Raw genomic sequence first — 26010 nt, 5'->3', positions numbered from 1 at the left:
TTTTTGCTGTATTTTTTTAAGCTCTGTACTTTTATTGTAGTATTGACCCAGTTTGTTGAATCTCCTTTTATTGGACAATTATGGTAAACATAGTAGTTGCCACTGCCTGAGCCAATTCTAAAGCCGAGAGATGTGCGGTTAGGCTGAGGCAGCATTTCAGCTCTTCCGTAGGTACAGAGGCTTTATCTGATTGTGTATCTCAAGATAAGTCCAGTGAAGGAGGAAAGCATCGGTGTCTTTGTCTTGCTTTTAAAGGTGTACAAGCAAGTCTTTAAAGGCCTTTTCATTCGTTTTGTTTTGTTTTTTGGAAGTGTACACATTGTCGTCCTTCAAAAAGAATATCTTTTTGGATAGAATCCAATCTAAAATTTCATGCTATATGTCACATCATAATTGTTAGAATGTGTGTTCGGTTTATAAAATCAAAGAGAAGAAGTCATTCGGAAAGCCCCATCTAATTAAATCACATGTTGAAATTACAGTTTGGCCTCTAATTTTGTTTTCTCTTGTGACAGATCTTTTATATAATGTAGTCTCTAATTTATATTGAGTCTAAAATACTGTTTCATCTTTCTTAGGAAAACGGGAAATCATTTTCACAACTTCATTAGTTGGCAAGACCTAAGAGCTATTGAACTTGTAAAATCTTGGAATAGTTCTCTTATAATGAAGGTAATCCTTTTCTTATCTTCTGCAATTTGGATGTTACTGTTTTTTCTGTAAATGTCCCTTAACTGTAGGATTAATTGTATAATCTTCTACCTATGCTGTTTTAGGACATTGAGAAGGGAATACACACATGCACACTTCCACACCAGTGAAATTTAGTAATAGTCACCCACAAGCATCTGTGGTAGACCGGATGCTTAGCACTTACACTTCAGGAAGTCCTGAGGAGGTTGGGGTGGATCAGATTTCACATGTTCATGGGAATTCATGTTTCCATTCCTGGAGAAATGGGAAAAATACAGACTGTGTCCAGAAATGATACAAAAATGTCCAAATTTCATTATCTTTTGTTGTAAAAGTGGAGAATGGCTATTAAGACAGATAACTAGCTGGCTGCCACAGCTCTTAACATGATGCCTGGCGTGTAGTAAGCAATGACAGTGGTGATGATGATGACAGTGAGGACAACAGCAGTAGCATCAGTATCGTCTCACTCCTAAGTGTGAGATTACTGAGTCAAAGGGTAAGACAGTTTTCTAGCTCCTCCAATGTGGCCAGACCTGCAATATTTGATGTTATAATCAAGATTGCATATTGATTATTTTAATACTTCTAATGCCACACAGTTAAATGCCTTCCTAACTAGTGTGTCTGTACCAGATGGTGCATGGGGATTGTATAGAATGTGGTTTTACTTGGTAAGCATTTGGAGACATTAATTTTATATGAAAATAAACATAAATATATTGTAGAATATGACAGAAATGCATGAGTGAAACACTGTTGCCATAATCTCACCCACAAAGATTTTTCTATTAGTTTAACATATACAAATACAACTTACTAGGGGCTGGCCCCATGGTGTAGTGGTTAAGTTTGGTGTGCTCCACTTTGGTGGCCCAGGTTCACAAGTGTGGCTCCCAGACACAGACCTACAACACTTGTCAGCCATGTTGTGGCAGCAACCCACATATAAAGTGGAGAAAGTTTGGCACAGATATTAGCTCAGGGCTAATCTTCCTCAGGCGAAAAAAGAGGAAGACTGGCAGCAGATATTAGCCCAGGACTAATCTTCCTCAGCAAACAAACAAAAAAAACCACCCTGGGGCCAGCCTGGTGGCATAGTGGTTAAGTTCATGCACTCTGCTTTGGTGGCCCAGGGTTTACAGGTTCGGGTCCTGGGCGCAGACCTAGTACCGCTTGTCAAGCCATGCTGTGGCATGAGATATTTAAGGCTTTTTGTCTTGAAAAGAAATTGTAGCCATGAAAACATTTACTTCTGTAGTATAAGCCTCCAAGCTCAAATCATAACTCTAAACTGTGACTTCAAGCGCAAATCTGAGCACTTCAGGCACTTCTGTCTGCTTGGAATTGAACATGTGTGTGATCAAAGTTTGGGCTTAGCAGAAAACTATACACACAGACTCAGAGTTTAGCCCACACCGTTCCAGGGCCTGTCCTGCAGGGGAAGGACCCCTACCCCGCAGGCATTCCTTCCTAGTTGCTTATGGTTTATGGATCGAGGCTCTTGGAAATGTTTAGGCTGGGTGTGCCAGAGCTGGCACCGAGGTCATTAGTTTAGCCACGGCTAGCACCAGGCAAAATGGCGAAGTAACTGGGGTGTGTCGGCAGTCTCCTGGAACTGCTGTTTTCCTCCAGTCTCCCCAGGCACCCACTCCCTCTCGCTGTTGTTCTGCTTCTTGCCTAATGGTTGCTGAGCCTTTTCTGTGCTTTTGGCATAGGCTTCCTACTCCTTACCATCCATGGTTCGCCACCGTCCACACATCTGACCATTTCCCAGACCCCTTTCTCCCTGAAGCTGCTAAGGATTAGACTCCAGCTTTGCCATCCTGCTTTTGTCACTGTAGCACCCAGGCCCTTTCTCACCTTAAGGCCCTCATACTTGCAACGGGCTCTACCATCATGGCTGGATCCTTCTCATCCTTCAGGGCCCAGCTCACACGTCACCTCCTCTGTGGGAGCCCTTCCCTGCCATCCTATTTAAAATAGCCGCCCCTCATCCAATCTCTCATACTGTTCTTTATTTCTTTCTCAGCACTTAAAAAATTTCAAAGATTCTGAGACATACATTTTTTTTGTTTTTGTTGAGGAAGATTGTTGCCGAGCTAACGTCTGTGCCAATCCTCCTCTATTTTGTATGTGGGACACCACCACAGTGTGGCTAGATGAGCGGTATGTAGGTCCGTACCTGGGATCTGAACTGGTGAACCCTGGGCCGCTGAAGTGTAGCATGTGAACTTAACCACTATGCCACTGGGCCGGCCCCCAAGACATACATTTTTTAAATTGCAATTTTAATTGAGGTAATTGTTGACTCACGTGCAGTTGTCAGAAATAATGCAGAGATCCCTTATATACTTCGCAGTTTCTCCCAATGGTAGCGTTTTACAAATCTGTAGTGTAATGTTGCAACCAGGATACTGACATTAATACAGTCCATAGATCTTACTCAGATTTCCCCAGTTTTGTACTCATTTCTGTTTGTATGTATGTGTGTGGGCATCAGTTTCTATCCTGTTTTTTCATATGGTTGTGTATCCACCAGCACAGTCAGTATGCTGAACCGTTCCTATCATGACAAGGATCCCTCATGTGCCTCTTCTATAACCACATCCATTTCTCTCCCCTGTTTCTCCCCACCCTCTCCCATCCCTGGCTTCTTGCAACCACTAATCTGTCCTCCATTAAGAATTTTTTATCATTTCAAAAATGATATATGCATGGAGTCATGCAGTATAGAAGCTTTTGGGATTTGCTTTTTTCAGTTAGTAGTATTTCCTGGAGAATCCGACTTGTTACGTGTATCAGTAGCGTGTTCCTTTTTATTGCAGCCATATTCGGTGGTACAGATGTACCACCTGTTGAAGGACATCTGTGCTAATGCCATTTGAGGCTGTTACAGATAAAGCTGTTCTGAACATTTGTGTACAGAATTTTGTGTGAACATAAGTTTTCCTTTCTTTGGGATAAATAGCCCAAGAGTACAATGCTATATTTTTGCATGTAATTGCATGTTTTATTTTATAAGAAACTGCCAGAATTTTTTCCAGAGTGGTTGTACCCTTTACATTCCCGTCAGCACCATATGAATTATAAGATATACGTTTTTTCCAGTTTTAAAAAGCAATTTTTATTCAGGGTACTTTTTTGTTTTTTTAAGATTGGTACCTGAGCTGACATCCATTGCTAATGTTTTTTTTTTTCTCTTTTTCCCCAAAGCCTCTCAGTACATAGTTATATATTCTAGTTGTAGGTCCTTCTGCTTGTGCTATGTGGGATGCCGCCTCAGCATGGCTTGCTGAGCGGTGCTGGGTCTGTGCCCAGGATCCAAACCGGTGAAACCCTGGGCCGCCATAGTGGAGTGCATGAACTTAACCCCTCAGGCACGGGGCTGACCCCCAACCAGGATAGGTTTTTAACCATCAGTTTGTTATCATGTTAACCGTCAATTATATCTTAGCATTATGTCATAATTTAGCTGGTAGGATTTTTTTCTTTTTTGGTGGCACATTAAATAATGGCTCATTTTATAATCAGTGTCTTCTTAGATTATCTCATTTATTGATTTGATTACCTATTTGTCTGTCTCTTTCCACTAGAATGTAAGTTTCAAGAAGGGAGGGATTCTGCCTGTTTTGTTCACTGTTTTCTCAAGGCCTAGCACAGTCCTTGGTTCATAGAAGGTACTCAACAAATATTTGTTAAATATATGAACAAAAGTGTTAATTTTTCGTATGTTGACTAAAAGTGCAGATGTTAGAACTCTTAATACTTTGTGCCCCGCCGACTCCCTGCTGCCAAGGTATCTGTGTCTTAACAGAAGATCCCTGAGGGATCCTAAATCTGGTTTTTTATAGAGAAAGGTATAGTGTGCTTAGGGAGGAAGAACCATTTCAGTCTGAGGCATTTCTTAACATATAACACCTCAGAAGAAGGATTATTGGTGGTCACCTTAAATACTTGCCATAAGTTATGTTTTAATAAATAATGTGAAATATAAAGACATGCAGAAGATTTGACCACTGAAGAAGGTGAAAAGGAAGTTAAAAGGATAAAAAGTTTCAGTTATAAGATGAATAAGATCTGAGATTCTAATGTATAACCTGATGTGTAGTGATAACATTATCTTGTATAATTGAAATTGGCTAAGACAGTAGAATTTAAATGTTCTCACCAAAACAAAGTAAAAAAAATTAAAATGGGGCTCATTGTTCTAAAAAAAGGGCAAGACTGAAATATAGAGAGAACTGAGTATACACATTTTCCTGATTAATGCATTATGCAAAAAATGAAAGAAAAATTCATATTACTATTTTTACTAAATAAACCAAAGTGTTGAAATTTATTTTGGTGGGAGAGGTGGGGAATAAAAGAGAAAAAAATGCAATAAGTGGGTACAGTCTCTGTAAGTTGAATGTTTTGTAAAATATCAGTTTCAGAAGTTGAATTGTCCATCTGCATCCTCATACTAGGTGGCAGTAAGGGTTTTTGGTGTGTGGTTTTTTTAGTATGACTTCACAAACCTTAAAACTCAAACTGGTCTTCTGTGTAAGGCTGTTTTTTTTAACTAAGGATTTGGCTTACTGAGAATCCAAATTTAAAACTGTATATGTTTCATCTTTGGTCATTAGATATATGTATAGATAATATTAAAGAAAACCATACATCCCAAATTTTAAGTACTTAATGTGTAAGAAAATTTCCCTTCCAGGTTAATTCTAACTTGATTAAAAATATATTTCTAATAGAAATATAGCCTTCTTCCTTGAATCTTCCTTTGCTTTCATAGGTAAAGAGGTAGAAAATAGTTATTTTTGAAGACTTTATAAGTCTGTCAGCTTCTGGTGTTTGCTAGAGAAGTTCATAGTGCGTGTGTTACATTTCACGTGTTAGAATGAATACAGCTTGTCCACTTGGGGGGACGTGACTTTACCTGGTATTCTTTTTTTTCTTTTTTCTCCTCCCCAAAGCCCCAGTGCGTGGTTGTATATCCTAGTTGTAAGTTGTTCTAGTCGTTCTATGTGAGCTGCCATCACAGCGTGGAAACTGACATATGGGTGGTGTGTCCCGTGCATGGGAGGCAGACCCTGCCGCTGAAGTGGTGAGCACCCAACTATAACCACTGGGCCATCAGGGCCGGCTCTTTGCTTGGTATTCTCAGTGCTGAGAGCACTCTTAAGTTGTTAAATAACTTCTTTGTCATTGGGTTTATTTCCATATGTATGGAATTAATGTAGAAAGATCAAACACTATTAAATGCATTTTCTTAAAATATCTTTTTTTTTTGAAATAGCTAATACACAGTTCCTGCCGAGTGCTTCACTTTTTCACTAGGAGTAAACGGTATTTAGCGGCCAGTCTGTTCACTTTCACAACCCAGCAGGTTTCCTTGAGATTGGCCTGGGTTCTCCAGAACCTGAGTGAGGTAAGCAGAGAAAGAGAGAGGGAGAGGGTGTGTGTGTGTGTGTGTGTGTGTGTGTTTGTGTCTAGGCTAAGGGGAAGAAAAAAATTCAAGGAGTAAAGGTAGTAATTTGATTATTTGAGGGAAAATTAAGTAGTCACTACATAATGGAATGGAAGACAAGGAATCTTTACTTGAGTTTATTTTTTTAAAACCTTTGTGTTGTGAGTCGTAGCAAATATAGAAAAGTGAAGAAAACAAAAATGTACCACTCAGCGATATATTATGGAGCAAACATCTGTGTAACAGTACTTGAATCAAGAATCAGAACACTGATACTGCATATCCCATTTTCCTTCCACTTTTACAATTTATATGTTTATTCCTCAACACTATACTCTAGTTTTGCCTGAATGTTTTCGAACTTTGTATAGAGTCATACATGTTTATTCTTTTGTCTGACTCCTTTTGCTTATCATTATATTTGTGAAATATACCCACATTGTGTGTAAATTAATTTCCTTACATTTTCACTGCTTTTTAGTGTTCAGTATATGATTTTACCATAGTTTATACATTTATCCATTCTGTTCATGTACATTTGAGTTATTTCCAGTCTTGGGGTATTATGAATAATGCTGTCTCTTAATGTACATGTAAATGCGTTTTTCCTGTATCTGTACATGGGAATGGAATTTCTAGGGCGTGAATGTATATATGTATCTTTACCTTTAGTGGATAATGCCAAACACTTTCCCACAGTTTTTTGATAAATCACACATCTACCATTAGTGAATGGAAGAACTTTTTATTTTATTTACCATCATAATTGTTATTATCAGTCTTTTTTATTTTGGCCACTTTGCTGGGTAAATTAGGGATACCTTATTGTGATTTTGGACTGGATAGAAAAAATCAAGATACACTGTATACTTTCTATAGGAGACACACTTTAGGTTCAAAAATACAAATCAGTTGAAAGTAAATTGATGGAAAATATATATTATTCAAACAATAACCAGAAGAAGCTAAGTGGCTATGCTAATACTGGATAAAATGGACTTTAAAACAAAAAAATGTTACCAAAGAGGGGCATTTTATAGTGATGAGGAGGTCAATCCATCAGAAAAATCTAACAGTTTTAAACATATATGCACCTAATAACAGTGCTCCAAAATACATGAAGCAAAAACTGACAGAATTGAAGGAAATGATAGATAATTCAACAGTAATAGTTGGAGACTTCAATACCCTACTTTAAATAATGGATAGAACAGCTAGACAGGAGATCAACAAGGAAATAGAAAACTTGAACAACAGTATAAACTAACTAGGCCTAATAGACATTGATAAAAAACTCACAGCAGAATATACATTCTTCTTAAGTGCACATGGAACCTTCCCCAGGATAGTCCATATGCTACACCATAATTCAAGCTTCAGTAGATTTAAAAGGACTGAAATCGTATGGAGTCTTTCTCTGACCACAAAGGAATGAAATTAGAGATAAGTAGTGGAAAGAAATTGGAGAAAAATAAAAATATGTGGAAATTAAACAATGCACTTTTAAATGACCAATGGGTGAAAGAAGAAATCCCAAGAGAAACTAGAAAATACTTTGGGGTGAATGAAAATGAAAACACAGTATACCAAAACATGTGATGCAGCAAAGGCAATGTTTAGAGGGAGATTTATGGCAAGACTATATATTACAAATAGAGACTGTATTAAAAAATAATCTAACATTATACCTTAAGACACTGGAAAAAGATGAGCAAACTAAACCCAAACCGAGCAGAAGGAAAAAAATATAAAATTAGAGTGAAAAGTAATAAAACAGAGAATAGAAAAACAGTTGAAAAAATCAACAAAACCAAAAGTTGGTTTGAAAAGATTAGCTAGACTGACAAAGGAAAAAAAGAGAAGAGCCAAATAACTAAAATTATGAATGAAAGAGGGAACTTTAATTTTTTTTTCTTTTTTTGAGGAAGATTAGTCCTGAGCTAACATCTGCTTCCAGTCCTCCTCTTTTTGTGCTGAGGAAGACTGGCCCTGAGCTAACATCCATGCCCATCTTCCTCTACTTTATATGTGGGATGCCTGCCACAGCATGGCTTGACAAGTGGTGTGTAGGTCGCACCTGGGATCTGAACCAGCAAACCCTGGGCTGCCAATGGGGAACATGTGAACTTAACTGCTGCACCACCAGGCCAGCCCCTGAGGGAACTTCAATTTTGAACTCACAGAAATAAAATGCATCATTAGACAATACTGTGAACAAGTGTATGCCAACAAATTAGATAACTTAGGTAAAATGGAAAATTTCCTAGAAATAAATAAGCTACCGAAACTGATTCAAGAAGGTACAATCTGAATAAATCGTTTTTGTCCATTAAAAAAATGAGTGGATTTTAATTTTTAGATTTTAGAGCAGTTTTAGGTTTACAGAAACATTGAGCACAAAGTACATAGAGTTCCCACATACCCCCCAACACAGTTTCTCCTATTATTATCTTGCATTAATGTGTTACATTTGTTACAATTGATGAATCTGTATTGACACATTATAATTATATATTATTGATGTAATGTATCTATCATTATGGTATCATAGACAGTAGTTTCACTGCCCTAAAAATCCCCTCTGTTTCACTTATTTATCCCTCTCCCCTCATCCCTGAAACTCTGGCAACTACTAATGTTTTTACCATCTCTATGGTTTTGCCTTTTCCAGAATGTGATATAGTTGGAATCATACAATATGTAAACTTTTCAGACTGGCTTCTTTGACTTCAAATATATATTAAAGGTTTCTACATGTATTTTTCTGGCTTGATAGGTCATTTCTTTTTATCACTGATTAATATTTTATTGTCTGGATGTGTCACAGTTTGTTTATCCAGTTGCCTATTGAAGCACGTCTTGTTGCTTTCAATTTTTAGCAATTAGGAATAAAACTGTGATAAACATTTGTCTGCAAGTTTTTGTATGAACATAAACTTTCAACTCATTTGAGTAAATACCTGGGTGTGTAATTGCTGGGTCATATGGTACTATGTTTAGCTTTGTAAGAAACTGCCAAAACGTCTTCCAAAGTGGCTGTACCACTTTGCATCCCCACCAGCAATGAGTAAGAGCTCCTGTTGCTCCACATCCTCGCTGACATTTGATGTCGGCGTTCTGGGTTTTAGCTGTTCTAACAGGTTTGAAATAGTATCTCATTGGTTTAATTTTCAATTTCCTGATAACATATGATGTAAAAATATGACTTGACTTTTATTTTTTTTCTTTGCATTGACAAGGACCGCCAGGATATATTGACTAGGAGGGGTGACCACAAATATCTTTTTCTCATTCCTGATCTTGAAACAAAATCTTTCAACATTTTACCATTTAGTATGGATTTGTAGTAGGTTTTCTTTAGATATCCTTTATCAAATTAAGGAAATTCTCTTCTTTTTCTGGTTTGCTAAGACTTCTTATTGTGAGTGGATGTTGAATTTATCAAACATTTTCTGTACCTGTTGTCTAGGTGTAGCAACCTACTTGGGATTTGTAGGGTATCTTGTATTCATTGTTTGTTATCTTGTTAATTAAAAAAATTTCTCAGCCATTATTTTCAAATGTAATTTCTTTTCCATTCTTCTTAGCTTCTTTTCTTCTGAAAATCCAATTATGTATGTGTTAGATCTTCTCACTAAATCCCCTTTGCCTCTTACTCTGTCTTACATATTTTTATTCTCTTGTCGCTGTGTACTTTATTCTGGGTGTTTTCTTCTAACCTATCTTCCAAATCTCTTATTCTCTCTTCACTTGTTTCCAATGTGCTATTAAAACTCATCCATTAAGTTCTTAATTAATTCTAGAATTTCTTTCTTCTCCCACGTAATTAGTATGGTGTTTTAAAATCCATGACTATTAATTCCAGTGTCTGCAGTGCTATGGACTGTTTCTTCCTCCTTTTTTTTTTATGTTCTTTTGTTTCCTCGTGTGCCAGGTTACTTAGAAAAAAATTTTTTAAGCCACTTTATTGAGATATGATTGACATACAACAAACTGTACATGTTTAATGTATACAACTTGTTTGGTGAGCCTGGTTACTTATTTGTGTGTGTGTGTGTGTGTGTGTGTGTGTATGTATGAACTAGACATTGTATTTGCAAAATTATGTGCAGAAATTATGAAAGCCTTCACATCTTGCTCTGGATAGGATTAATGTTTGTTTCTTCCATTCTTCCAGGCACCAGGATTATCTTGATCTAATTTAATGGTTGAGATGATTCAAAGCTGAGTTGCAGTTCCTGTGAGAGCCTGTCCTTCTAGTTTACTTGTATGCCTAGGATAGAGCCATTTGGAATTTTAACCCAGTGCAAGGAGGATTGCCCTTAGGTCCTTAGAATATCTACTCTGTGTCCCCTTAGCTTCACAGGGGCTTACTACTTGTCAGAATGCCTGGCTCTCATATATTTTTTGAATGAACAAATGAACTTACTCCCTCTCAGTTATTGTTGCTACTCACTGAAATACAGGTTAACCTTTGTCTAATCTGGAATGAATTTTAGAATCACAATTCCTAAATTTAAGAAGAGTTTGAAATCTAATAACATTACTTTAAGCATTCCATATTTAAGTGGTATAACACTTGAATAGAATCTTCAAAATACTTGTTATAGATAACCTACAAATAACCTCTTTTTTTGGAACTCATGTCATCTGTTTTCATTTTATTGATCCTTTCAGCTGTCAAAATATAATTCATCCTGGGGCTGGCCTGGTGGCACAGTGGTTAAGTTCACACATTCTGCTTCGGCAGCCCGAGATTCACTGGTTTGGATCCTGGGTGCAGCCATGGTACTGCTTGGCAAGCCATAATGTGTTAGGCGTCCCACATATAAAGTGGAGGAAGATGGGCATGGATGTTAGCTCAGGGCCAGTCTTCCTTAGCAAAAAGAGGAGGATTGGCAGCAGATGTTAACTCAGAGCTAATCTTCCTCAAAAAAAAAAAAAGTATATATATATATATATATAATTCATCCTTAAATGTCTCCATTTACTATTCTTTTTATCTCAGTCATTTATTTAGCAAGCATTTTTTTTTTTTTTTTTTAACATTTGCTATATGCCAGGAAACCTCCTAGGTGTTGGGGTTATAAACTTGAATGCAATCTATCCTTGTTCTTATGGAACTTAGGGTCTGGGAGGGAGGTAATGAGGCTGTGAGCTAAGGGCTGTATATGGAAGATATCCACAGGGTGCTGTGTTGGGCAAAGCCAGGAAATGCCAGTCTTGAAGGACAAATAGGAGTTGGAGAGGTGATAAAGTATGATTTAGGAAATCGTTTTCCAGTATGTTAATAATATCTTAAGTATTTCAGTTTCTCTATTAGCTAGTTTAAAGAGGTTTTGATACTTTTATTTGGCACGCTTTATGCTGAAGATTGGCAAGTTTTTTCTGTAACATGCCAGATAGTCATATTTTAGGCTTTGAAGGCCATAGGGTTTCTGTCACAACTCCTCTGCTGTCGTAGCCCGAAAGCAGCCATAGATGATACATCCACAAGTGAGCATGGCTGTGTTCCAGTAAAATTTTATTTAGGGACACAGAAATTTGAATTTCATGTACTGTGCGTGTGTCAAAAAAGTATTCTTTTTCTTTCAACTGTAAAAAAAATTAAAAAACATTCTTAACTTGCTGTCCAGAAACAGGCAAAGGGCTGGATTTGAGAAGTGAGGCATAGTGTGCCATCCCTGTTTTAGGCTATTTATATTGACATATTTGTATGTCTAAACTGAAAAATATATGTACTTTGTTTTTTCATGTTTTATATCAAGTAACACATGTTGGGAAGAAACTAAAGATTTTCATACCCTGTGATAATTGCTTAGAACCGTTTCGGGTATGGTCTAGAAATTGCTTCTCTGTGTATATGTTAATTTCTATCAAAATGGGATTGTGTTGTATTTATTGATTGGCAGTTAATCTTGCACTTAATAATTTAGCCTTTTTGAGTCGATTTTGTTGTGGTGTGTTTTTAAGGTTCAAAAGGCAGTTGAAGAAGACAATTGCTGCTTTGGGACTGTCGACACCTGGTTGTTACATAAGCTCACGAAAGGTAAGGATGCTCTGGTAGGTCTGTCTCAAGGAACTGAAACTTCACTGATAGAAATGATTCACCTAAAAAAAGGAGAAGTTACTCTTCTTTCCTTCCCAGATCCCAGACAGAGTGCTCTCTGGTGCGCTAGTAACTACGTGTTATGGTAAAGTTAGGTTAAGTTCAGATTTGTGGGAGGAGGAGGGTGATTTCAAAATTGCAGTGAAACAGTCTCAGTTTCAAGAGTGGTGAGACTTGGGTTCAATACCAAATCTGTGGCTCTGCACTTGGATGTAACTGCAGGCGATCACACTGCCTCTCTGCTCCCCTTTCCTCATCTTCAAACTGGGGGTCACGACACGACAGTGTCTATGAAAGCGCTCTGGTAAACCAGGAAAGTTCACGAGGATTAAGTGGGAAATTGCTTTGGAGACTTTGCACTAGAAATACACATTTTGGAATGAATTTGAGGGCAGACAAAGGTCTAGGTTATAAACTAGGGAGAAGTGTTGATTTATACTACCTGATAATGAATAGATTATTTCCAATGTAAATTTAGGTTCTGAATTCGCCACGGACTTTTCAAATGCCAGTACCACTGGACTTTTTGACCCATACGAGGTAAAGTTTCTTTTCCTTCTTTTTGAATCACCGTTTTTGTGTAATTTAGCTCGAATTCTGATGACGTATTTCTATGCTCAGATGTGTTGGAGTGGGCTCGTTACCTCTTTGCTTTCGATCCCGCTGTCGCTCCTGCCTCCAGTGAAGGATACGAGGTAATAATGAACGTTAGACGTGGGGACCAGCCACGTGGTCCCTGCATTTATGACATGTTTGAGGTGCTTGTATGTTCATTATGTAACGTTTTGGCCTATGTTGAAAACAATTTGCTGAATGTTAGAATTAATATTTCTAGAGCTATAACTTACTTGTTAATCAATTTTATTTGAAGCCACCATTTTGGATCAGTGGACGAAGAGATATTTGGTGTGCCTATACCAATAGTGGCCTTGGTAAGTAGAGAACTTGAGGGTTTCTCCTTGTGTAGGATAAACTAAATGATTATATATGAATAGTTGGAATTAGATTTAAGAGACACAAAGGGTCCTTGCAGAATAAAATTAAAGCATCATTTTTCCTTTTAAGTTAAAGGGTCCCAATATAATCAGAAGTACACTCTGTATTCTGGAAGAGCCAATGCTTAGTTTCTATTTGGTAGTGTAACCATAAACAGGAATAGGGAAGTTTAACATAAAGCAGAAAGTTGTATTTACGTTTTATAAAGTCCTTAGCTAGCATCTACCAGTAGAGAGGCTATGGAAGAGTGAAAAATGAGCTGTTTCTGTTTTTTTGAGGGTTCTTTCTTCGTTATGCCCTTTCTCTCTGGGTGTATGAGAGAGTCAGAATATGGAGAATCTGAAGGATTTACATCCTGATTGAGAGGCTGTGTAGAAACTCAGACCTTGCCTTTGATTTACATAACAGCTTGAGCAGGAGGTGTAGACTGTCTGTCCCTGGATGGACAGTCACAGTACGGGGAGGAATCCGGTGACGGAAGGGAGTTTAATTCCCAAGTTACAAAGTCCTGGTCATTTAGAGAGGATCAGCCTTATTCAGTCCAGGGATAGGCTCAGGTTTAGATTAAGGTATGGCTGGAAGAATTATAGATTAGTGAGCAAGTATTCTTCAGAGGGGTTTGGTCCTTAAAATATTGCTGTATGTGTATCTACTTTTAATTATATTAACAAAATATTATAATTTTTCTAACAAAAATGTAGAGTTGGGAAATTCATGATTTTGACCTACATCTATTTGTAGTTAAACATACATCTATCACTCTTATTAAAAGAAATTTGTGTGTTCGGTTATTTTGACTAATGGATAAAACTGCTTGTAAGTTGAAGATGAAAAAATCTTTTTTTTTTTTCTCTGCATAGTATTTATTCTGACCTCTATTTCTAAGATTATTCCTATGATACTTAAGAGTCATGAAGTAGGTTGGCCACTAAAAATTGCTGAGCCGTGCGAGTTATCCACACAATGGTAGTTTTAGAGAGACTCCTGTCCTGTAGTTGTTGCTCCCTGTTCTCTCCAGGGATTTTCTTTTTTTTAAGGAAAAGGAAAAAGGAAAGAATGTCGACTATGAGAACACAGTAAGGGAGACAGTGGGATATGATGGGATGGGCCACTGCTAACGGCACGGAGGTCTTACACGTGACCATTTTGGCAGGTTGCTGACCAGCAGTCGGCCATGTTTGGAGAATGCTGCTTCCAGGTAGGAGATGTGAAATTAACCATGGGAACCGGGACGTTTTTGGATATTAATACTGGAAATAGCCCTCAACAGACTGTTGGAGGTAAGTAGTTAGAATTTGTCCTATTTATTAATAAAATATCACTTCTTTTCTTATTTAAATAAGTACTATTTTCCATTTTATATTAAGGATATTCTCTAACATATTTTTCATTGTTATTCTAAGAGATAATTAATTCTCATTTTCTTTTTTTCTTAAAATTAAAAGCATAAAAAAATGAGAAAGAGAAATTCAGAGGGATTAGGATATTTTGGTCAGCTTTCCAAATATTTACCTATAGTACCGGTCGTATTTGTTTAAAACATCTTTCTAAGCCTCTAAGTTTTCTTTTATGTATTAGAAATTCTTCTTTTCCTGAGTTTTTTTTTTTTAGTGTTAGTTCTCAACTAGTGACCCTTGCATATTTAGAGTTTTAATTACAGTTGCTAAGAATTGCTCTCCCTAATGGAGGACATCCTGGGATGTGCAAGCCGAGAAATCTAGATTGTGGAACTACACCCAGGAGGGCTGGGAGCTCTTAGTCTGAGCTCTGGTTCCCTAACATGTTCTAAGAGGTGGATTTTAAAATCTTTTTCCTACCTTCTGTCACCCCTTACACTCTTCTTTTCCCCTATCTGGGAAAATGGGAACTAGGAAATGTTGATCACTGCATTAGGTTATTTCTGTAGGAACTTGTTTAAAACCACAGATAAATGGAATAGCATAGTTAGTTCTCCAGCAGACAAATCTCGTTAATAACCTTTAATTTCTCAGTTAAAATCTTGTTTCTTTGTTTCTAGAGATGTAGCTATGGCTATGACTAATAAAAGCTAATATTTGTTCTTGGCGTACTGCGCTAAGTTCTTTTTGTGTGTTAACTCAGTTTATTCTCACAGGAGCTCTCTGAGGTAGACCATTTTACAGTCGAGGAAACTGAGACAAAGAGGTTAGAACTTGTAAAGCCACAGCTAGTAAATGAGAGAGGACGGGGATTTGCTCTCAGGCCATCTGACTTCAGAGCCACTTTGCTGTTTTTTGGGATAGTCAGCTTGTTCCATTGTAGACATCTCTGTAATGAATTGTCTATTTATTGTATCACTTATATTGTTTGTTTGTTTTTAAGGCTTTTATCCATTAATTGGGTGGAAGATTGGGCAAGAAATTGTATGCTTAGCTGAAGGCAATGCAGGAGATGCTGGTACTGCCGTAAAATGGGCTCAACAATTAGGTAAGTGGTCTGTTAAACAGATTTCACAGGCCAGACTTAAAGAATTCAAATCAGTAGAGAACGAATGGATTGTTTAATTGGAACATAAAATAAAGTGACATTTCCTAGAAGAAAATATAGGATGTTATTTTTATGATGTTGGGATGGTAAGAGGCTAGGCATTAAGGCCAGATACTGTAAAGAAGAAGAATAAATTTAAGTCTATAACATATTAGAATGTGTAGGGAGAGAGATGCCAAGCAAAGTTCAAGGACAAATTGGTAAGAACAATTGTAGCATATGTCAGAAAAATTAATAAAGATGACCAAAAAGTGGACAAAGGACAGAAGTATAGGTATTTCATAAATCAAATGGCTATTAAAAATGGTGTTCAAATTCAGTAATCAAAGAAATACATATTTAAAAATGATGTCACTATCATTTTCAGAGATAATTAGTTCAGTGATGCTCAGCATTGGTGGGGATGTAGAGAAAAAAGTATTCTTGTTTTCCGTTGGGACGAGTGTTAGTTGGTGCGGCCTTCTGGAGGACAGTCAGGCAATGTGTATCATTTTATAGAGTGCAGACCCTTTGCCCTCAGTTCAATTCTTTGTTTCCTAAGAAAATAATCATATAGGTGTGCAAAGACATGTACATACGTGAGTGTTTAATATAGCAATTGGGAATAAGTTCTCATCTAATAATAAAGCGTTAAGTAAGTGTCAGCATATCTATATAGTGCAACATTGTACAGTCCCAAATAATAAGGTGGTAGCATATCTTATTAATATGGAACATTGTGCTACACTAAGGAGGGGATGAAGCAGTGGCAGAATAGTCTATGTAAATATTTTTTTGTTTTTTTAAAAAATAGCTTTATTGAGATAGAATTCACATACCGTATAATTCACCTATTTAAATTCTACAATTCAGTGTTTTTTAGTATTTTCACAGGGGTGTGCTACCATAAACACAGTCTAATTTTAGAACATTTTTATTCCGCCAAAAGAAACCCTCAAACCCGGTGGCAGTGACTCCCTGTTCCATCCGCCAGCCCTAAGCTGCCATTCATCTACTTTCTGTTTCTAAGGATTTCCCTATTCTGGACATTTCATATGGAGGGAATCATACCATATGTGATCTTTTGTAACTGGCTTCTTTCACTCAGCATAATAGTTTCAAGGTTCACCCATGTTGTTGCATGGATCAATACTTCATTTCTTTCTGTTGCTAAATAATCCATTATATGGATGTACCACAATTTATTTATCTCTTCATCAGTTGATGGACATTTGGGTTGTTTCCAGTTTTTGGCTACTGTGAACAATGAACAGCCTGTGTATTATATAACCATATTTCATGCATAAGGCATAAAATATTATATGCCAAAGTATTAACAGTGATTCTTTTTTTTTTTTTTTTTTTAAGATTTTACTTCTTTCCTTTTTCTCTCAAAGCCACCCAGTACATAATTGTGTATTTTTCGTTATGGGTCCTTCTAGTTCTGGCATGTGGCACGCTGCCTCAGCATGGCTTGATGAGTGGTGCCATGTCCATGCCCAGGATTCGAACCGGGGAAACCCTGGGCCGCCAAACCCGAGCACATGAACTTAACTACTTGGCCATGGGGCCAGCCCCAACAGTGATTATTTCTGATGATTAAATTATGGAGCAGTCTCTGAATTTCTGCTTCACGCATTTGAACCAAGCTGATTTGTTTAAAGACAAAGATAATTCTATTGGCAGAAAACATGCACTCTAGGAGGAAAATGCCAATCATTTCTTCCTTTGTTCCTTTCTCTCTTTCTCTATAAGCCTGGACCTGTGTTATAAGTGTAAGAATACTTATTAACAAAAAAATGTTTATTTCAAAGCATTTTATCACTTAAAAATCTCTTCGTCCTTAGATGTACTTCTTTTAGTTTTGGGGGCATTTAGATAGTTTAGATAACTCCAGATTATCAGAAATAAAAAACATCAGTTACATATTTCTTTTATTTTAGTTATACCTTTTATTAATTTTACTCCTTCCCAGAAGATGCAAAGAAAAAGCAGAATAATTTGACATCAGTTAAAAAAACCAGTCATTCCCGAGTTCTGTGTGACATCATGTGACGTTGTCAGTGGGAATCCTTTCCGCTGCTTATCTGGGTTGAGGCTCATTCACTGTGATTCTCAGATGATGAAAACTCTTTTCTGGGAGATGGGGCTAAATGGCCCTGACCTGGAAAATTGATGTGGTTTCCAGTAGAGACACAGGCTCCTCCTGAAGGCCAGTCTTGTTTCCAGCAGGAACCGGGACTATTGACCTAACTGGAGGAGGAGAGAATTCAGAGTTGAATTATTTACTTTAAAATTTCAATCATTGACAAAGCTAAATATTACTTGTATGTATATGTCTGAAATTCATACAAAAAGTTGACATTTATTTGAATATGTTTTTTTCTATTCTGAGAATTCACTTTAATGGGTATATTGAAAAAAATAAACAGACTAGATTCAGGAGAAACACAGTATCTAAGAGCCTGAGTCCCCGGCATTGCCTCGGATGTGTGTGCTGAGCCTGTGTATCTTTGGTGGTGTGCTGCGCTTGCTCCACTCGGAACGGCTTCCTTCCACCCTTTGCTGGTTGAACAGCTCAGGCTCAGGCTTAAAAACTGTCTTAAACCAGTTTCATCTTGATTTTTTAAAATTTATTTATTTTGGTGAGGAAGATTGTTGCTGAGCTAACATTTGTGCCAATCTCCCTCCACTTTATGTGGGACGCCACCACCGTGTGGCTTGATGCCACCGGGCCGCCCTGTTCATCTTGATTTTTAGATTGATTTTCTTAATCTTTTTCACACAGGCTGGTTCTCGCTCCCTTTTTTTTCCCCTTTCGCCTCCGATGCTAACTGCCACATTTGAGTCTCCACGTGATCATCTCTTTTCTTTTTAATTTGGTCCATTTCTGCTCTGCTTCAGTCTTTGTTCTACTTTGCTATCTCAATCTTACAAATATTTTTATGCCTTCCAGCTTGTGTTCAGTTAACAGTAATTGAGTGCTCACTACGTGCCTGGAACTGTACATGCTGAGAGGACACCAGTGAATAAGACAGATGCTCCCTGCCCTCACGGAGGTTACAGGGTAGCAGGAAAGACTTAGCTTAAATGAACAATTGAAAAAAAACATTAGCGTGAAGTACCAGGAAGGAGAAGTAGTAGTGGGATCAGTGATGTCTGAAGGAAGAATGAGAGAGGTCGGGCAGGTGGGAGAGGCAGCTGGTCAGGGAGCATCCACGCAGAGAGGACCAGTGAGGAGGCCAGGAGTGGGGAGGAGCGTGGCCTGTTTAAGGGACTATTTATTTTCCACAACGGAGGCAGTTACCTCTGCTGTCCTCCAGTGACACGGGTCAGGGGACATCTTTTCCCTGGCAGTACCACTTTTAATTGCTACGTGTCACATCTGCTGGCTCCCAGCAATCCCCATAAGACTTCCAGTACACGTTTAAAATTACCCGGGCCTCTTGTTTACTAGAAATAAAGGAAACTTTTCCCTTCTCTCTGGAGAGGTCCAGTCTCCCTCATTAGAGGAGAGGAGATAAACCTCCTCTCATAAATGAATTAGTTGTAGGTGGTGGTGAATAGTTTCATGTTACTCCCAGTGAGTAGAGTCTTGGTTCGTGTCTGCCCCCCTCCTGCTTCCTGCTGGGAGGACACACAGTAGGGTGAGTGTGGCGCACTGCTGAAGCTGGAGTGGAGCCTTGAGTTTGCAAGTAGACTGTGCGGACCCAGGGTCCGTAGAGGATACCACCCGAGTGTTATTGGTGAGAATACTAGAGGCCGGTGAGGACCGTCTAGATGTTCACTGTGGATCCAGCCTGCTGAGCCAAGAGAAAATCCCCTCGGCATGTGGAGAAGGGAGCTGGCCTGGCGCGTCCCTGGGAGAGCCCCCTGACAGCAGACGGCTGTACTGTCTGGTCTGAACTGCTCCTCCTCCAGGCTGAGGGGGGAGGCCGACTCTTTCTCATACCTGGGGAAACCCGAGGGCCTGGGGCGTTGATCCCTTGCCTCTCACTCCCTGCCAGCCCCGTAAGCCTGACGTGAAAGAGAGCTCAAGTGTTTAAGGGCACACAGCACCTGGAAGGAGGGTGGCCAAGCTCAGTGAAGCGCAGCACGCGGCTCCTGCGGAGGCAGGTGTAATGGGAGAAACAAGATTAAAGTAATATCAACAAAAGTGAAACTGAAAGGGATAAAAAAATATGGCAAAGAAGTATTTGGAAAACATAGGAATTTCGAAGGACAAAAACCGTGATATACAAAATGTAAAAAAATTAATAAAATGTAAAATAGACAGTGCTGAAAACCCAAATAGGAATCAGGAAGCATTTAAAAACAAAAAGGAAAAAATAGAAAATAAAACAGAAGGGCAAGAGATATAGAGGAAAGATCAGAGGAAAAAATATGTGCACAATAGTCGCTTTTTTCGAATATGAAAATGTAATTATGGAAATGGAAATAGGATTATGAAAATATAAAAATTGAAGAGTGAATTGAAAATAAACTTTCCTGAGCAGAAGAAGGACTTGAGTTTTCAGACTGAAAGGACTTACCAAGTTGGAAAAAAAAAACACGAACTAAGACAGTCGTGTGTAGATGAATTGTCTGAATCCCAAGAATAAAGAAAAACTTCCGACAGGAGGAACAGCTTGTTTATAAAGAAAAAAGACTCAGACTGGCATGGAAATTACTTATAAAATTTGGAAAGTGGAATAACATTTACGCGTTACAGAGTGAAAAGAAGAATGAGCCCATATTCTGGTGCCTGGCTGAGATATCATTTATATTAAGTGTGAAAAGGGCATTTCTTGGCCAGGCAGTATATACTTTCTGAGAAAGTTATCTGAGGAGATACTCCAGCCAAAAGGAAATAGTCAGAACAAAGATCTCAACATGGGAGAGAAAGCAAAGTATACATAAAAGGTGTTTTTTAAATAAAGAGATGTTTTTTCCTGGTAGCAGGTCAGACTTCTTTTTATTCTATTTTATTTGAATTGGTTTTATACTAAGCTGACTTAAGTTTTCTTACTGTAACCTAAATACTTTATTTCCATGCATTATGAACATAGTTTTGGATATCCCTTTAAGAGATTGAAATTATCTTCACACTAGAAAAGCCCCTAATTAAGGTAGGCTTAAAGATTTTTGTGTATATGGTTATTCTATAAAAGAAACTAATGTTTCTGTTAAATATTTCAAAATGGTATTCTGTTTTTTTTCTTCTACCCATAAGTGCTTTTAATTCTATGATGTATAACTTATGAGGCAAGTTGCTGGTCAGGAATAGAAAACAGTGTACATTTTTCTGTTCTTCTTTCTGTTCATTTGTGTTTTCATTTTCAAATTCATATAAATCCATTTCTAAACGTTACGCAGACACACACACACACACCCACCCCCACCGAAATCCTTTTCTCATTGCCCTACTGAGAGAGCAATAGAGTGGAACATCACAGCCTGTGTAACACAGTTAGAAATGTATGGTGAAAACAGTATTTAAATGGTACCCAGCCACATGGAAATTTGAAATGTCTTTTCTTAAGTAGTATAGGGCAAAGGAAAACATTGGCAATACAATTTAAGTGTCCAAAAAATAAAAGAAAATGACCCTAATTCTGTAAAAACAGTACTTAGAGGAAAATGATGAATCCTTACTAATAAGAGAAAAAGAGAGAAGCATAATAAATTTCCAATCCAAAAAGTATAAGGATATACAAATCATAAAATTGAAAAATAGGGGCCAGCCCAGTGATGCAGCGGTTAAGTTCGCACGTTCCGCTTCAGCAGCGCAGGGTTCACCGGTTCGGATCCTGGGTGCGGACATGGCACCGCTTGGCTGGCAAGCCATGCTGTGGCCACCATCCCACATATAAAGTAGAGGAAGATGGGCACGGATGTGAGCTCAGGAGCAGTCTTCCTCAGCAAAAAGAGGAGGATTGGGAGCAGATGTTAGCTCAGGGCTAATCTTCCTCCAAAAAAAAAAAAAAAAAAATATATATATATATATATATATATATCTATCTATCTGGGAATTTCTTCACATCAGTTTGTAGGTATCTTCATTCTTTTTTGCAACTGCATTGTACTCCATTATGTGTATGTACATAGTTTAGCCAGCCAATATCCTATATTTGGGCATTTAAGTACTTTCCAGTATTTTGCAAATGCAAATAATGCACAATGAATAAGTGTGCATTATGTATTTTCCGATTGTTGGAGGTGTCTTAAGAATAAATTTCTAGAAGTGAGAGTGCTGGGTCAAAGGGTAAATGCATTGTAATTTTGTTAGATATTGCCAAATTCCCCCTCCATAGGAATTGTGCCATTTTGCTTTCCCCCAGAAATATATGAGACTGTTTCCCCATAGCCTCTTTCCTCACAGCATCTTTTGCATAAGGAAATGATCTGGTTGGATCAACTGCAGAGGCTGGGTGATGAAGTAGAATTCTGATGTATTGTCAAGCTTTTGACCTTTTCCACAATATCATATAAATAGATCTCACATAAATGGAATCATATAAATGGATATTGGAATCTAATATCATGTAAATGGAATCCATTTCCATATAGTAAATGGAATCATAACCAGTTGAGGTGGTTTCTTTTACTCAGCATGATGCCTTTGAGATTCATCCATGTTGTTGTATGTATCAATAGTTCATTCCACATTGTGTTTCATGGATGTATCACAGTTGGTTCATCCATTCTCCCACTGAAGGATGTCTAGGCTGTTCCTTCTAGGTTTTGGTGATTATGAATAAAGCCACTGTGAACAGTCGTGTACAGGTTTTTGTGTGATCATCAGATTTAATTTTTTTAAGGTAAATAGCTAAGAGTGGCATTGTTAGCTCAAATAAACACACACACTCAAATAAGTATGTGTTTATCTTTGTAAAACAAAAACCTGCCAAGCTGTTTTCCAGAGTGGCCTGTTTGACTCACCAGCAACGTGTGTGTTCACGTTGCTCCGCTGCTTGGTATTGTCATTTTTTAAAAAATTTTAGCCATTCTAATAGGTGAGTAATGTTATCTCATTTTGTTTTTAATTTGCACTTCCCTAATGGCTAATGATGTCAAACATCTTTTCATGAGCTTATTTGTCGTCTATATATCTTCTTTGGTGAAGTACCTGATCAAATTCTTCATGTATTTTTTATTGTATTGTTTTCTTACTGTTGAGTTTTGAGAGTTCTTTTTTGATCCTGAACAAAGGTCCATTTTGGAATATGTGATTTGCAGATATTTTCTTCTAGATTATAGCTTATCTTTTCATTTTCTTTTCTTTTTTTTTGAGGAAGATTAGCCCTGAGCTAACTACTATCAATCCTCCTCTTTTTGCTGAGGAAGCCTGGCCCTGAGCTAACATCCGTGCCCATCTTCCTCCACTTTATACGTTGGACACCTACGACAGCATGGCTTTTGCCAAGCGGTGCCATGTCCGCACCCAGGGTCCGAACCAGCGAACCCCGGGCCGCCAAGAGGCAGAATGTGCGCACTTAACCACTGCGCCACCAGGCCAGCCCTCATTTTTTTAATAGTGTGTTTTGCAGAGAAAAGGTTTTTAAATTAGTGAACTTTATCAACTTTTATTTTATGGATTGTGCTTTTTGTGTCATATGTAAGAACTGTTTGCCAAAACAGAGTCAAAGATTTTTCTCACATGTTTTCTTTTAAAAGTTTTATAGCGTATGCTTTACATTTAGATATATAACCCATTTTGAATTAGTTTTTATATATAAAGTGTGAAGTTTAGGTCAAGGTTCTTTTTTTTTTTTTTTTTGCATGTAAATATTCTTCAGCATTTCTTTTATAGTATGTTTGTTGGCAACAAATTCTCTTAGTTGTTCTTCATCAGAGATTGTCTTTATTCCTGAAGGATATTTTTGCTGGATGTAGAATTCTGAGTTGACAGTTCTTTCCTTTTAGTACTTAAAAGATGTTATTCCACTGCCTTTAGACCTTCATAGTTCTGATGAGAAGCCCACAGTTGTTTGAATGTCTGTTCCCCATTATGTAATCTGGCTGCTTTCAAGACTTTTTCTTTGCCTTCAGTTTTTAGCTTTCAGTTTTATTCTGATGTGTCTGGGCAAGAATTTCTTTTGTGTTTATCCAGTTTGGGATTTGCTGAGCTTCTTGAATCTATAGATTTTAACTTTATTTTGGTGAGGAAGATTTGCCCTGAGCTAACATATGTGCCAGTCTTTCTCTATTTTGCGTGTGGGATGCCTCCACAGCATGGCTGATGTGTTGAGTAGGTCCACACCCAGGATCCAAACTCTCGAATCTGGGCTGCCAAAGTGGAGCGTGTGGAACCTCAACCATTCGGCCACAGGACCGGCCCCTATAGATTTATCTTTTATCCACTGTGGAAAATTTACAGTCATTTTTTTTCTTCAGCTGGTTTTCCTGCACTGCATTTCCTGCATTGCATTGTTCTCTTCTTCTGGGATTCAAATCACAGAAATATTAGGCCTTTGCTTACTGTCCCACAGACCCCAGGGGCTCTGTTTATTCCCTTTCTCTCTCTCTTTTTTTCCTCAGTGTTTTTTTCTCTCTCTTGTTCAGGTAGAATGAAAAAATCCAAAAAGCAAAAGACAGAATAATTTCCCTGCCTCTGTCCTGTGGAGGCTCCTGACTCCTGCTACTCGGGCTGGAAAGAGACGGCCTCTTTAGCAGCTCTTCATTTTTGCACCCAGTGTACATACCGAGGTTTCACATCTCAGGCTGTCCCTGAGCCTAGGCCAGGAGATCTCAGAGAAAATGAAAAACAGGAAACTCACTGCCGGTTTGGCGGTACGTGGAGTTCCCCAGTTGGCCTGCTAGCTTATTCTTCTGAGTCCTCAGAGAGCTTTCCGTGCATTCCATCCTTGCCTCTTCAGTGGGAGAGACAGAGTGAAGTCTGCTTACTCCAAAGGATTTTTCATCAATAAGGTCATTTGAGAAGAGTTTTAAGTGGAAGATTATGTAGAGAATTCTTCGAGCAGGGATGGAACAACCAGCGAAGAACGTGAATAAACTAGGTTTCTTTCTTTTTTTTTTCCCATTTCTTTGTTTGTTTCCAAAAACTTTCCTCAAACCAGCCATCTGGTGTGTTTTCCAAATCTTGATTTTAAATTTTAGACATTTGGACATGCGTTTTTTTTTAGGTATAGATTTCAAAACCAATGTTTTCTTTTTATTATTAGTTTTTGAAGAGAGATATTTTGATGTGTTACCTGGACATTTTGACCAAATGAATGTGACTTATGGATCTGACAACTGTCATTTCGAGTAGAGTTTGTGCTTATTATTGAGTGATCATTAACTTGAGTTTTAATATAGGTGCCCCTTAAACTTGTCTTTAACCAATTTTTCAGTATAAGAATAACAAAACATATAATAAAATAAAAGCAACCTAACTAAGGCTGTATAAAGCTAGCAGTGTTTATTGTGACTGATTCCGGGGCTTCCTCGTCTGGTCTATGCTGGGTCAGTTCACAAACAAGGGTATCCAAATGGCCAGTGAAAAGAATTTCAACTTCATTAGTCAGCAGAGAAATACAAAATCAAACCATCATGCAATACCTCCAAAGTAGCTAAAATGAAAAACAGATTATCAATTATTGGCAAGAATATGGGGTAACTGGAATCTTGTACTACTGGCAGGAGCCTTAAATTGGTACACCCATGTTGGAAAATGATTTGACAGTATCTTCTAAAGTTAGTCCTAAATGTGAAGACCCTGGGACTAGCAATTCCATCTCCTGATATATAACAAACAGAAATGTATACATATGTTCACTAAAAAAAAATGTACAAGAGTGTTCCAAGTGGCCTATTAACCAAAATCTGGAAACTACCCAAATGCATAGCAGCTGTAGAATAGTTTAATAGAAAATTCTGTATATTCACACAGTGGAATACCATCCAGGGGTGAGAATGAATGAAGTGCAACTACTTGTAACAACATGAATGAACCTCACAAGCGTGATGTCGAACAGAAGATTGCATCCTGATCTGGATGTTGGCTGCCTGGGAGTAGTCACACTGTGAACATCCACTGTGCACTTAGGGTTTATGCAGTTTTGTGTAATGTATGTTATATACTTCAGTAAAAAAGTATGTTAGATGAATTAGGTCTTGACCATTTTGTTTTTCATGGGTTGGCTTTAGTATATCTATTTGTTACTGGCCCCTTACTGAACTCATTAGATGGAGCAGTTTCTCAGTTGATACTCTTGGTTATTATAGGTAGATGATCTTTTCATCAGAAAACTAGGATAGGTGTTATATTCAGGAGAATGATTTT

At 37.8% G+C, this 26010-nt stretch overlaps 1 protein-coding gene across 2 annotated transcripts in view; it reads left to right on the top strand.

Annotated features, from left to right (window-relative positions):
• Positions 1-26010, top strand: part of GK5 (glycerol kinase 5) — a 66847-nt gene that overhangs the window by 26341 nt on the left and 14496 nt on the right. For both annotated transcript variants that reach the window (XM_070576255.1, XM_070576254.1), the window contains 8 exons: positions 579-672; positions 5984-6115; positions 12128-12203; positions 12742-12803; positions 12885-12958; positions 13135-13195; positions 14413-14539; positions 15600-15704. In XM_070576255.1, coding sequence (XP_070432356.1) covers positions 579-672; positions 5984-6115; positions 12128-12203; positions 12742-12803; positions 12885-12958; positions 13135-13195; positions 14413-14539; positions 15600-15704 — 731 coding nt within the window. The remainder of the gene's footprint in view (positions 1-578; positions 673-5983; positions 6116-12127; positions 12204-12741; positions 12804-12884; positions 12959-13134; positions 13196-14412; positions 14540-15599; positions 15705-26010) is intronic.

Source organism: Equus przewalskii, chromosome 15 (genome assembly GCF_037783145.1).
Source record: "Equus przewalskii isolate Varuska chromosome 15, EquPr2, whole genome shotgun sequence".
Lineage (NCBI taxonomy): Eukaryota > Metazoa > Chordata > Mammalia > Perissodactyla > Equidae > Equus > Equus przewalskii.
Note: the sequence above shows the minus strand (reverse complement) of the source record. Positions and strands in the feature narration are given on the sequence as shown.